An 11,334-nucleotide genomic window follows, 5' to 3' on the forward strand; every position below is an offset into this window, starting at 1 on the left:
AATTCCATTTTCCTAAGGATTCCTTTTGGGAATTCCTGCCCTGAGCATGAGCTCTGCTCTCCCTGCAGCTGATCCAGGCAAACCTTTCTGGCTGGGATGGGATCTCAGCAGGGACAGAGCAGGATTTGTGTGGCAGGGGGTCGGTGGTGCCCTTGGGAAGGGTAGGAGAATGGAAGCTCCAGGTTTGTGGGCTCTGAGCCCCCCAGGAGCCAGGGATGGAATTTTGGGGGATCCCCAGGCTCTCCACTCCCACAGGATGGGGAGCAGGGTTAGGCTGGGTGCCTCTGTTGTTTAATTCCAATAAATGTAGAACTTTTTACACCTGGAAGAGCCGAATTAGCCGGGGAATAGCTCCATGGGGTCCTTGCTGGTGGGTTTTACATGAAGTAAAAATTCCAGCTGGTGGTTCCCATTTGTGGGATGTGGATCCCTGTGATGGATCCTGGGAATCCCCTGGGATAACTTCCCTGGGGAAAAGCCCCAGGAAGGAAGGAAAGAGGAAGCCCCTTGCTCCCGGCCCGGCAGCACGGCCAGCCTGGGGTTTTGACATCAGACACCGGGATTGTTCCTGCCCTTGTGCAGCCGCTGGAGCCCGGGGTTATTTTTATCCGGCGCTGGCAGTGGCTGGAGAAGGACGCGGATTCCCAGCTCCTCTCCCCGGGGCTCGCTGCCTTTATTTGGGAAAAGCAAGGTGCTGGGAGAGCGGAGAGGTGCAGGAAGAGCATCCCGGCCGGAGCGAGCCCCCATCCCGCGGTGCTGGCTGCGGGGCCGGGGCAGCAGTGAGATGCGCGGCCGGCAGCGGGGCCGATGCAGCGGGAGCCGGGAGCGGGGCAGATGAGCCGGGAGCGGGATGATGGAATGGGTGACGTCATCAGGAAAGCATCCCCGCCGCCCGCCGAGGGCAGCTATAAAAAGGTAAAGGGACAAAAAGGGACAGAAAGGAGCCTTTGTGTGCCACCGTGCTGCGGGAATGCTGCCCGCATCCCGCCCAGGCCGGTGGGATTCGGGGGCTGGAGCAGGGAGAATCCAGGGTTTGTAAAGTGCTGGCACGGGGCAAACCTTCCTCCTTCCTTCTTTCCTTATCTCCTGGTGATAAAATAGCAGGGGAAGCTTCCAAAGGCATTCTCCTACCTGGAAACCCCCGGGGCTTTAAGGCATTTTGTGGCATGGATCACAAAGTTTTGACTTGGGTTTGCATTCACCCCGGGAAGAAAAAAGGAGATAAAACCACATTTTCTGTGATCTTATGTTGTTTGTAAATCCCAGAATAGCCCTTGTGCAGGGCAGAGATAAAATGAGATGCTGCCTATGGCTCTGGGGCTTTAAATATAGTCCTGGGCTGGGCTGGGAATGACAGAGCCTGGCAAAAATAGCCCTGGTGGCCTGGCCGAGTGTCCCAGTGCTCCTGCTGGTGTCCCAGTGTTCCTGCTGGGTGTCCCAGTGTTCCTACTGGTGTCCCAGTGTTCCTGCTGGATATCCTAGTGCTCCTGCTGGATGTCCCAGTGCTCCTGCTGGGTGTCCCAGTGCTCCTGCTGGTGTCCCAGTGTTCCTACTGGTGTCCCAGTGTTCCTGCTGGATATCCTAGTGCTCCTGCTGGATGTCCCAGTGCTCCTGCTGGTGTCCCAGTGTTCCTGCTGGTGTCCCAGTGCTCCTGCTGGGTGTCCCAGTGCTCCTGCTGGTGTCCCAGTGTTCCTGCTGGATGTCCCAGTGCTCCTGAAGTGTTTGGTGCTGGAGGATGGGTGGGAAGGGATTGCCCCCTCTGCTCCCCTCTCCCGCAGGGCTGGGGATGGGCAGGGCAGGATGGGGATGGGATGATGCCAGGGCAGGATGTGGAGCTGCTGGAGAGAGGCCAGAGGGAGCACGGAGCTGCTGCAGGGCTGGAGCCCCTCTGGAGCCAGGCTGGCAGAACTGGGGGTGCTCACCTGGAGAGGAGAAGCTCCAGGGAGAGCTCAGAGCTCTGCCAGGGCCTGAAGGGCTCCAGGAGAGCTGGGGAGGGACTGGGGACAAGGAATGGAGGGACAGGACCCGGGGAATAGCTCCCAGTGCCAGACATGGATGGGAGATTGGGAATTGGGAATTCCTGGCTGGGATGGGATTCCCAGAGCAGCTGGGGCTGCCCCTGGATCCCTGGCAGTGCCCAAGGCCAGGCTGGACATTGGGAGCACCTGGGGCAGTGGGAGGTGTCCCTGCCATGGGAATGGGATGAGCTCTGAGGTCCCTTCCATCCCAAACCAGGATTATTCCAGGGCTGTGTGACACGTTGCCCTTTTCCCTGGAGCAGCCCAGCCAGGCCTGAGCTGTGTTCCCCTCCCAGGCTCCAGCCCGGGCACTGCTGCCCTTCTGGCAGGGAAGGTCGAGGGGAAGAAGGAAAATCCTCCCCAGATTGTTTTGTTCTCCCCTTAAAAATCAAAAGCTGCTTTTTGTTTAAAATCATTGTGAGAACTGAATTGTGCTCAGCTCTGCACAGAGCAGAAACCCTTTTATTTTTTGGGTCAGTGCCAAAATACACATTTAGGTACCACGGGGTTATGTTTTCCTTGGAGTTACCTTTGCATTTTCAGGATTTGACCCATTATTCCTTCTATACCAAGTCAGAATATTTGATAGTCAAAACCCACCTTGCTGTTTCCCTTCTCCATTTATATTTTTTCATACCCAGCTCTGGATTTTGAGTGCAGCTGTCAGGTAATTTATCCAAAGTCTGAAGTCCAGTTCCCTCAGGTATATTTTATTTCTTACTAACTGCTCCCCATTTTATAATAACAAATAGGACTCTGGATTTCTTTATGGTCGTTAGCCTGGGCCTGCCTTGGAAAATGGGATATTCCCAGCTCAGTCCTGGGAGCAGAGTTACTGAGAATCCTCATTAATGACCTGCTGGAGAAAACAAATTGTATGTTGATTAAGTGTACAGATGTCAGCCTGGGAGCAGTGGGAAACAGCAACATTAAAACAGATCTGGAGCGACAGATCCATCAGCAAGGAGGAGAAATGTCCAATCCTGGCTGGATTTTAATGGGAAAGGAGCAGCTTTTGGTGCCCACGGAGGAGGGGGGGATGCTCTGGGAGGGAGAGGTCCCAGCTGGGGAGGAGGTGGGGATGGGCTGTGGGCTGGATTTCAGCTGCAGCACAAGGAAAATCAGATTTAGATGGGAAGATGTGAGAGAGAATCCTCTGAGCTGGGAAAGGGGAAATTTCCAGGACTTGATGGAATGTTGGTGCAGTGGCACAGCCAAGGGCACCCTGAGATGGGCAGCACGAGGAGCTGGCACCAACCTCCCTCCTTCTGCTTTCAGTTCATTAAAAAATGATTTTCATTCATTTCTCCCTATTTTTTTCCCCTGTTCTGCCCTCCCCAGCAGGGCTGGCTGTTTTTAATCCTAAATCTGTCTCCATGTGATTGAGGTATTGATTATTGACACCTAAAAACACAATGGTCTGGGTAAAACTTCAGGAACCTGGAGCTCGGCCCAAAACCCCACGGCTTGGTGTCGTGGGGTTTATTTTTATTATTTTAAGGATTTGAAATAAAAGGAGTTAGGTTATAAATGAATTATTTTGGTAAGGGATTGACAATTTAATGGGCAGGGTAATAATGTGTACAATCAGCACTGGAGCTGGAATTAAATAATTCATTATTTTAGGTGAATAATTTGCATTTTGTCACACTTTCTTGTACAAAAAAGTGCTTTATTTTTCCTGAGGTGGGATATGGAAAGCACAATTCCATGAATTAACCCCATGGAAGCAGCCCAGCCTTGCCTGCCCTATTTCTTTTTGTTGTGTTTTCAGGATTGGGTATTAAGTGTTATTTTATAATTAAATGTTTGAGGCTTTCCAAGTGTTCCTTCCATCAATAACTTCCTGAATTTGTTGTCAGTGTTGGCACGTGACCCATTAGCGACAGACACTGGGGGAGGTTTTGAATCTGGAGCTGAGATTTGCATTTATTGCACATTGATTGCGCAGTTATTGATCAGGGATTCATTGCAAATCGTTTTGTTGATTGCTATTTTAAAACTCCTGTACTTATGTTTATGGTTGTGCTTGTGTTTGTGGTTATATTTATATTTATATTTGTGTTTGTATTTATATTTATATATAAAAATACATCTTTAAACCCAGGGATAATTTGATGACAATGGTTCAAAATCCATCCCTGAGCACGCTGGCAGGAGAGGGATTTTGGTGGGGTTGGAAGTTGCTCAGGGAAGTGGAAGATGCTGATGGAGGTGGCTGTGTGTGGATGTAGATACAGATATTGGGGAGTGTATTAGGATATATCTATCAGTGAGTTTGGGGTGCAGTCAGATGCCCTTTAAGGGCCTTTCCAACCCAGACCAGGCTGGTTCCATGTGGAGAGAGATGGGGATTCCCAGTGGGATGTGCTCTGTGGCTGACCCAAGCGTGGAATGCTTGGGAGATGCTGGACGTGCTGAGCTTGGTGGCGGGGCCGATGGGACAAGTCCCCTTCCTGTGCCCTGGCCTGGCCAGAGCTCATCCCTCCCTGTCCCTTCCCAGAGCTTCATCCTTTCCTGTTCCTTCCCAGAGCTTCATCCTTCCATGTGTCCTTCCCAGACCTCAATCCCTCCCTGTCCCTTCCCAGAGCCTGATCCCTGTGTCCCTTCCCAGACCTTCATCCCCTGCTGTCCCTCCCCCGAGCCTGACCCCTGTCCCTCCCTGCAGGCCCAGAAGAATGAGCGTGAGTCCATCAGGCAGAAGTTGGCTCTGGGCAGTTTCTTCGACGATGGCCCCGGGCTCTACACGAGCTGCAGCAAGAGCGGGAAGCCCAGCCTGTCCTCCCGGTAAGCCAGAGCCCAAATCCCCAGGGCAGCCTGGGAAGGGGGAGGTCTCTGCAGTGGGACATCCCAGGATCTCCCCTCACACTGCCCTTTAACCATGTTCCTGAATTTTCTGTGCTTAGAACATCTCCCAGCTGCAATACCTGTGTGTTATGTGAACTCTTGTAAATGAGGGGGAAAATGCTCATTTAGCACTGGGTAGGAATGTATTTGGATGTTGAGGGGATAAAGGGAATGAGGTGAAGTTTTCCGAGTTAGGTTTCCTTCAGGTTTTCATTTAGGATTTGGCACAGGGTGCCCAGAGCAGCTGTGGCTGCCCCTGGATCCCTGGCAGTGCCCAAGGCCAGGTCTGGAGCAGCCTGCGACAGTGGAAGGTGTCCCTGCCATGGCTGGGGTGGCACTGGATGAGCTTTAAGGTCCCTTCCAACCCAAACCATTTGGTAATTCCAACTTCCATTATTCTGGAATTGTGATTAATGATTGGAAAAGCGTTTAATGCTCAGGAAGCACCAGAGGATGGACAAAATAAGCTTTAATGTGGCTTCCTGCCTCCCCTCCACATCCACAAGCTCAGCTCCAGACATGGCTCCATCCCTGGAGCTGCACACGGATTCCTCCCTTGGATTTTTGAGGTTTTTGCATCAAATACACTCCAGAAAGTCCTTTTTGTGTTCAGCTGGGTGGAACCCAGGGCACTGGGGAAGCATCAAACACCTCCCATGCTGGGAGTGAAGCTCTACCTGTTGCCATGGATGGGAGAAGAAAGGAGGCTTAGGGAGGCAGGAGCCCAGGAGGAATCCTGCTGGTCCAGGGGAGAGGTGCAGTTGTGGAGTTAAATTGAGCTGCGGATCATTTGAAAGGGAAAACAGCTTTGCTGTGTGTAGTTACAGCTGAACCAGGAGCTGCTGTCTGGTAATTAGAGCAGGGCTCTAATTAACGCAGCTCATCAGGGTTTGGCAGCTGTGCCCCTAGAAATTGCCAGCTGTGCCTGAAGGATTTGGTGGTAGTTAATATTTATAACCCAGGAAAAGTATTCCCTGTTCCAGGACCTGCAGGAACATTTGCAGGACATTATTCCCATGTTTTTGTATGGAATTGCAGAGCTGGAACATGGAATGCTGAAGAGACCTTAAAGCTCATCCACTCCCTGTCCATGGGCAGGGACACTCCCACTATCCCAAACCCTGTCCAGCCTGGCCTGGAACAATTCCAGGGATCCAGGGGCAGCCACAGCTTCCTTGCCAGGATCTCACCACCTTCACTTGTTCATTAATAAACAATTATTAATCCTGTTTATTTTGTGGTAATGGTAACTAATAAACCCCACAGAAATAAATGGAAAATAGGAATTTGCTGTTCCTAAGGAGCAATACAAGCTCCCATCACACTGGGAATGAGGAATAACAGGATTTGGGGGTTCTCCATCTCCAGCACGTGGGGATGGATTGGGGTCTCTCACCTGGGCTTTTCCCTTCTTTTGGCCTGCAGGATTCCCTGATCCTGCACCCAGAGAAAATCAATCCTGGGGAGGGGAATGTGGGTGGGGTTAATCAATCCCAAACTCTTGTATTCCAGGAGTGTCTTGGAAACAAACTGTTAATAAATAATTTCCACCACTGACAAAATATTTTATAATATATATTATTATATATGCTATTTATATCTTTATACATTTCTCTGTACTTTTTCATTCTTTATTTGTAAATAATTTTGTGGTATTTTCGTAGTAACATGTTCCATATCTTTGATTGCATTTTATAGATTTTATTTAATGTAATCAGAGCTGAATAAGCAAAAATAATAATGACATTCTGAAACAATGACTATTAAAAAATGATCAAGAGTCCCTGCAGTGTGGGGGTAATTCTGCAGTAATTCTGCAGTTTATCAGTAGATGGTGGTAGAAGCCCTGTGACACTGAGCAGCTCCCAGTGCCACGCTGAGCTATCACCTGCTGAGCTGGTGACACTCCCAGCCCCAGGGGACAGCAGTGTCACCTGTCCCTGTGCTCACCCAGGTTACAGAGTGGGATGAACCTGCAGATCTGCTTTGTCAACGACAGCGGCAGCGACAAGGACAGCGACGGCGATGACAGCAAGACAGAGACCAGCCTGGACACGCCCTTGTCACCCATGGTGGGTCTGGCACCTCAGCCTGCAGCAGGACAGCCACAGGGATCCCTGAGGAGGCTGATCCTGTTAAAACAGCAACCCTAAACCCCAGAGCAGCATCTCCAGCCCTCAGTAAATGTGAGATGCTGAGGGACAGATAAGAAACCTCCTCTGCTGCTATAGACTTGATGCCTTCATGTGAACCTTTCCTTTCCCTTTCCTTTCCTTTCCTTTCCCTTTCCTTTCCTTTTTCCTTTCCTTTCCTTTCCTTTCCTTTCCTTTCCTTTCCTTTCCTTTCCTTTCCTTTCCTTTTCCTTTCCTTTCCTTTCCTTTCCTTTCCTTTCCTTTCCTTTCCTTTCCTTTTTCCTTTCCTTTCCTTTCCTTTCCTTTTCCTTTCCTTTCCTTTCCTTTCCTTTCCTTTCCTTTCCTTTCCTTTCCTTTCCTTTCCTTTCCTTTCCTTTCCTTTCCTTTCCTTTCCTTTCCTTTCCTTTCCTTTCCTTTCCTTTTTGGATACAACACCATAGCCCCAATTGTTTCCCTCCACTTTAACCTTTCAACACCTTCCAATCTGCTGGGCTCCTCCTTCCCTGTAAAGCCAAGGAGGCCTAGCTGGGAATCACTCTGATTTTCAAAGATAATCCCATGGATTAAGATAAGAAATAAATCCATGCCTTTCACAGTTTCTGTAGGAAAAAAAGCACGCAAAAATAGGTCAAACTTTGCTGTGGCTTCTTTGCTTCCCCAGAGCAAGCAGAGCTCATCCTACTCGGACAGAGACACGACGGAGGAGGAGTCGGAGTCCCTGGATGACATGGATTTCCTCAGCAGGCAGAAGAAGCTCCAGGCTGAAGCCAAGATGGCCTTGGCTATGGCCAAGCCCATGGCCAAGATGCAGGTGGAGGTGGAGAAGCAGAACAGGAAGAAGTCGCCAGTAGCAGATCTCGTAAGTGGAGCCAGGGGTGAGCCCAGCCCTGGACATCCACTCCTCTGGCGGCTCTGGCTCACAGGGTGGTAGAGGTGGAGAGGAGGAATGGAGAAGGGGTTGGAAGGAGAAATGGGAGCAGGGAATGAGGTGCTGGAGTTTGGTGCTGCCTTGAGGCTGCTCATGCTCTGAGCAGGAGTCTTCATCCCATCCTAGAGCGCTCCTGCCCCGGCCTAGGGCTGTCACCACCAGCTGTATCCCCAATTCCATCAGATATTCCCAATCCTGCTCCACTGGGAGCCAATTCCATCAAATATTCCTTCTCCTGCTCCCCTGGGAGCCAGTTCCATCAAATATTCCTGCTCCTGCTCCTTTGGGGGTCAGTTCCATCAGATATTCCGGCTCCTGCTCCCCTGGGGGTCAGTTCCATCAAATATTCCTGCTCCACTGGGAGCCAATTCCATCAGCTATTACTGTTCCTGCTCCCCTGGGAGCCAATTTCGTCAGATATTCCTGCTCCCCTGGGAGCCTTCAGCCCAGTTTTGTGCTGGTGGCTGGACCCCATTTGCTGGAGTCGTTGCTGCCTGTTTGTGAGGGGGGAATGCAAAACTGAGGGGACAAACTGCTCAGAACTAGAAATAATGGGAAGAAAACAGTAAAATATTGGAAGGAAATGGTAAAATATTGGAAGGAAGCTGTAAAATATTGAATGTTTATTTCCAGCTGCCACATATGCCTCATATAAGTGAATGCCTGATGAAGAGAAGTTTAAAACCCACTGACCTAAGGGACATGACCATTGGGCAGCTACAGGTGATAGTCAACGACCTGCACTCACAGATAGAAAGTAAGTGGTAATTGCTTCATTATTCTGGGGTCTGCCTGCTTTAATTAATAACAGTTCTCTGGGATAAATATAAATATTCCTCATGGAAAGGGCTGTCGGGCCTGGCCCAGCTGCCCAGGGCCGGGCTGGTGTCCCCATCCCTGCAGGGATTTCAAGCCCTGTGGATGTGGCACTTTTGGGGGGACAATCCCCAGCTGGGCTCCCCAGGACACTCCAACTCAGCCCCTTTCCCCCGGCTCAGGCTTGAACGAGGAGCTGGTGCAGCTGCTGCTGATCCGGGACGAGCTGCACACGGAGCAGGACGCCATGCTGGTGGACATCGAGGACCTCACCAGGTGAGGCAGGGACTGCTCTCCCCTCACAGCTCCCATTTTCCCTCACCGGGTAAGGCAGGGACTGCTCTCCCTCACAGCTCCCATTTTCCCTCACCGGGTGAGGCAGGGACTGCTCTCCCTCACAGCTTTCCCTCACTGGGTGAGGCAGGGACTGCTGTCCCCTCACAGCTCCCATTTTCCCTCGCCGGGTGAGGCAGGGACTGCTCTCCCTCACAGCTTTCCCTCACTGGGTGAGGCAGGGACTGCTGTCCCCTCACAGCTCCCATTTTCCCTCGCCGGGTGAGGCAGGGACTGCTCTCCCCTCACAGCTCCCATTTTCCCTCACCGCATGAAGCAGGGACCGCTCTCACCTCACAGCTTTCCCTCACCAGGTGCAGCTCCCATTTTCCCTCACCGGGTGAGGCAGGGATTGCTCTCCCCTCACAGCTTTCCCTCACTGGGTGAGGCAGGGACTGATCTCCCTCACAGCTCCCATTTTCCCTCACCGGGTGAGGCAGGGACTGCTCTCCCTCACAGCTCCCATTTTCCTTCAGCGGGTGAGGCAGGGACTGCTCTCCCCTCAGAGCTCACAGCTTGCCAGCAGCAGCAGCAGCATCTGGGGCTTTTCCTCCCAGAATTTTGGGATTAAAGGACTGTGGTCCCAAATTGAAGCATTAGAGCTGTGGAAGAAATGAAGATCAGGTGGGGGGGGTGAAGTTTGGGATGGGAGCTGGAGCTGAGTCAGTGCCCCACACACCCTGGGTTTTCCTCCTTTCCTCTGGAAGTGCTTGGCTTCCTCCCTGCAGCTCCTGGCAGTTTCAGAAATGGCAGTTTTGGGAAGGCTGGGGGTACTGGCTGTGCCCATGTGCTATCTGGGGTTGTCCCTCTGTTATTTGGGGGTGAAGGTGTTGGCCATCCCTGTGGGAAGGGAGGGAAAATCCCAGGAGCCCCAAACCAAACCCCAAAGGGGCTCCCCTGGCCCTTCACCCACCCTCCTGCCAGGAGGAGATCCAGGAAAACTTGGGGTTTTTCCGTGGGAAAACACAACTCCCAGCTGGGAGCTGGAGCAGGGGGTTGGGTTTTCCAGCTTTTCCTTGGAAAACAGGGAATAACAGCCCCCTCCTGCCCCCAGGCACGCCGAGAGCCAGCAGAAGCACCTGGCAGAGAAGATGCCAGCCAAGTGAATCCCTCCTCCTGCCTCTGTCCTGTCCAGGGAATGAGTTCCAGTGTTGCTCATTGACCATGTCCCAAGCTTTCTGTCTGGTGATTGGCCTCTGCTTCTTAATTTATTTTAATTTTTTTACTTGTGCCACTAAATATCAGGCATTTTAATAATAATAATGTTGTTATTATTATTATTACAGAAACAAAGAGAATTGTACAGTACTTATAACATTATAAATCATGGGCGAGAAGAGAGGGTAGTTTAACTTTATTTTTTGGTCGTTTAGAGATTTTTTGGGTTGGATGATATTTTACCATTGACTACTTTTTTATTCCTCACTGTAGTTTTGAAATAAAGAACCTGTTCTTGACGGTGCTATACAAGTCAACAGAAAATCCATGCCTGCCTCGTAGTGACGTCGTAGCTTTCAGTAATCTGTACATTTTACTCAGTTCTCAGCATTTTGGGGAATGTTGACTACCTGACATTCATTTTAGGTGTGCTATTAACACTCGGTGGGGTGCAGAGAGTTGGAAGTTTTCTGTATAAAGCTGTAAAATAAAAATTACCACCATTGTTTCCTATGACACGTCTGTTTGTTGCCAAGGGGGTGGATTTGCTGGTGGATCCTCCAACTAAATGTGTAAAAAAACCTTTTTTTTTTTTTTGCCTTGCTGATCACATGAAACTGAGAGGAGAGAAGGGTTTTGTAGTTTTATTTATTTATAAGTTCCTCATTCTGTTTCACATGGATTCTTCTGTAACACTGAGCCCTGAATTTGTGATGGTTGGAAGCAGCAGACACACACCCCAGGTGGGTTTTTTATATTTCATTTTCTGGGCTGATCATTTAAATGAAATTCTAGAAATAAAAAGAATAATCTATGTTTAAAAATGGGCAGCAAATTAAACTGATTAAGTGTGGAATTCCTCATTCTGCCTGTAGGAGAGGGGACACTGGGACACAATAAATTTGTCTCCATCCCTCTTTTGTTGGATTTAAAGCTGGATGAACCCAGCCAGCCCTTCCTAAGTCCCAGCCTGGTGCTCCCAGCAGCTTTTTACCTTTTAATTCTCATTTCCTTGGGGGCAAATCCATCCCAGCCAAGGCTCTGCTTGATGACTTATTCAGGGTGTTTGCAAAAGGCCTCAGCTGCATTAAAATTTCATCCC

At 50.3% G+C, this 11,334-nt stretch overlaps 1 protein-coding gene across 3 annotated transcripts in view; it reads left to right on the forward strand.

Moving 5' to 3' along the window:
• Positions 1-10,745, forward strand: part of LOC115906703 (schwannomin-interacting protein 1) — an 83,017-nt gene extending 72,272 nt beyond the window's left edge. For 2 of the 3 annotated variants that reach the window (XM_030954085.1, XM_030954087.1), the window contains 6 exons: positions 4,687-4,805; positions 6,820-6,937; positions 7,659-7,856; positions 8,559-8,682; positions 8,924-9,017; positions 10,129-10,745. In XM_030954085.1, the coding sequence (XP_030809945.1) occupies positions 4,687-4,805; positions 6,820-6,937; positions 7,659-7,856; positions 8,559-8,682; positions 8,924-9,017; positions 10,129-10,180 (705 nt within the window). In that variant the 3' untranslated portion in view covers positions 10,181-10,745. Of the gene's footprint in view, positions 1-701; positions 916-4,686; positions 4,806-6,819; positions 6,938-7,658; positions 7,857-8,558; positions 8,683-8,923; positions 9,018-10,128 lie in introns of those variants that run through there. The other variant, XM_030954086.1, reaches the window with a different exon arrangement.
• The last annotated feature ends 589 nt before the right edge of the window (positions 10,746-11,334 follow it).

This window comes from Camarhynchus parvulus, chromosome 9 (genome assembly GCF_901933205.1).
Source record: "Camarhynchus parvulus chromosome 9, STF_HiC, whole genome shotgun sequence".
NCBI classification, from domain to species: domain Eukaryota; kingdom Metazoa; phylum Chordata; class Aves; order Passeriformes; family Thraupidae; genus Camarhynchus; species Camarhynchus parvulus.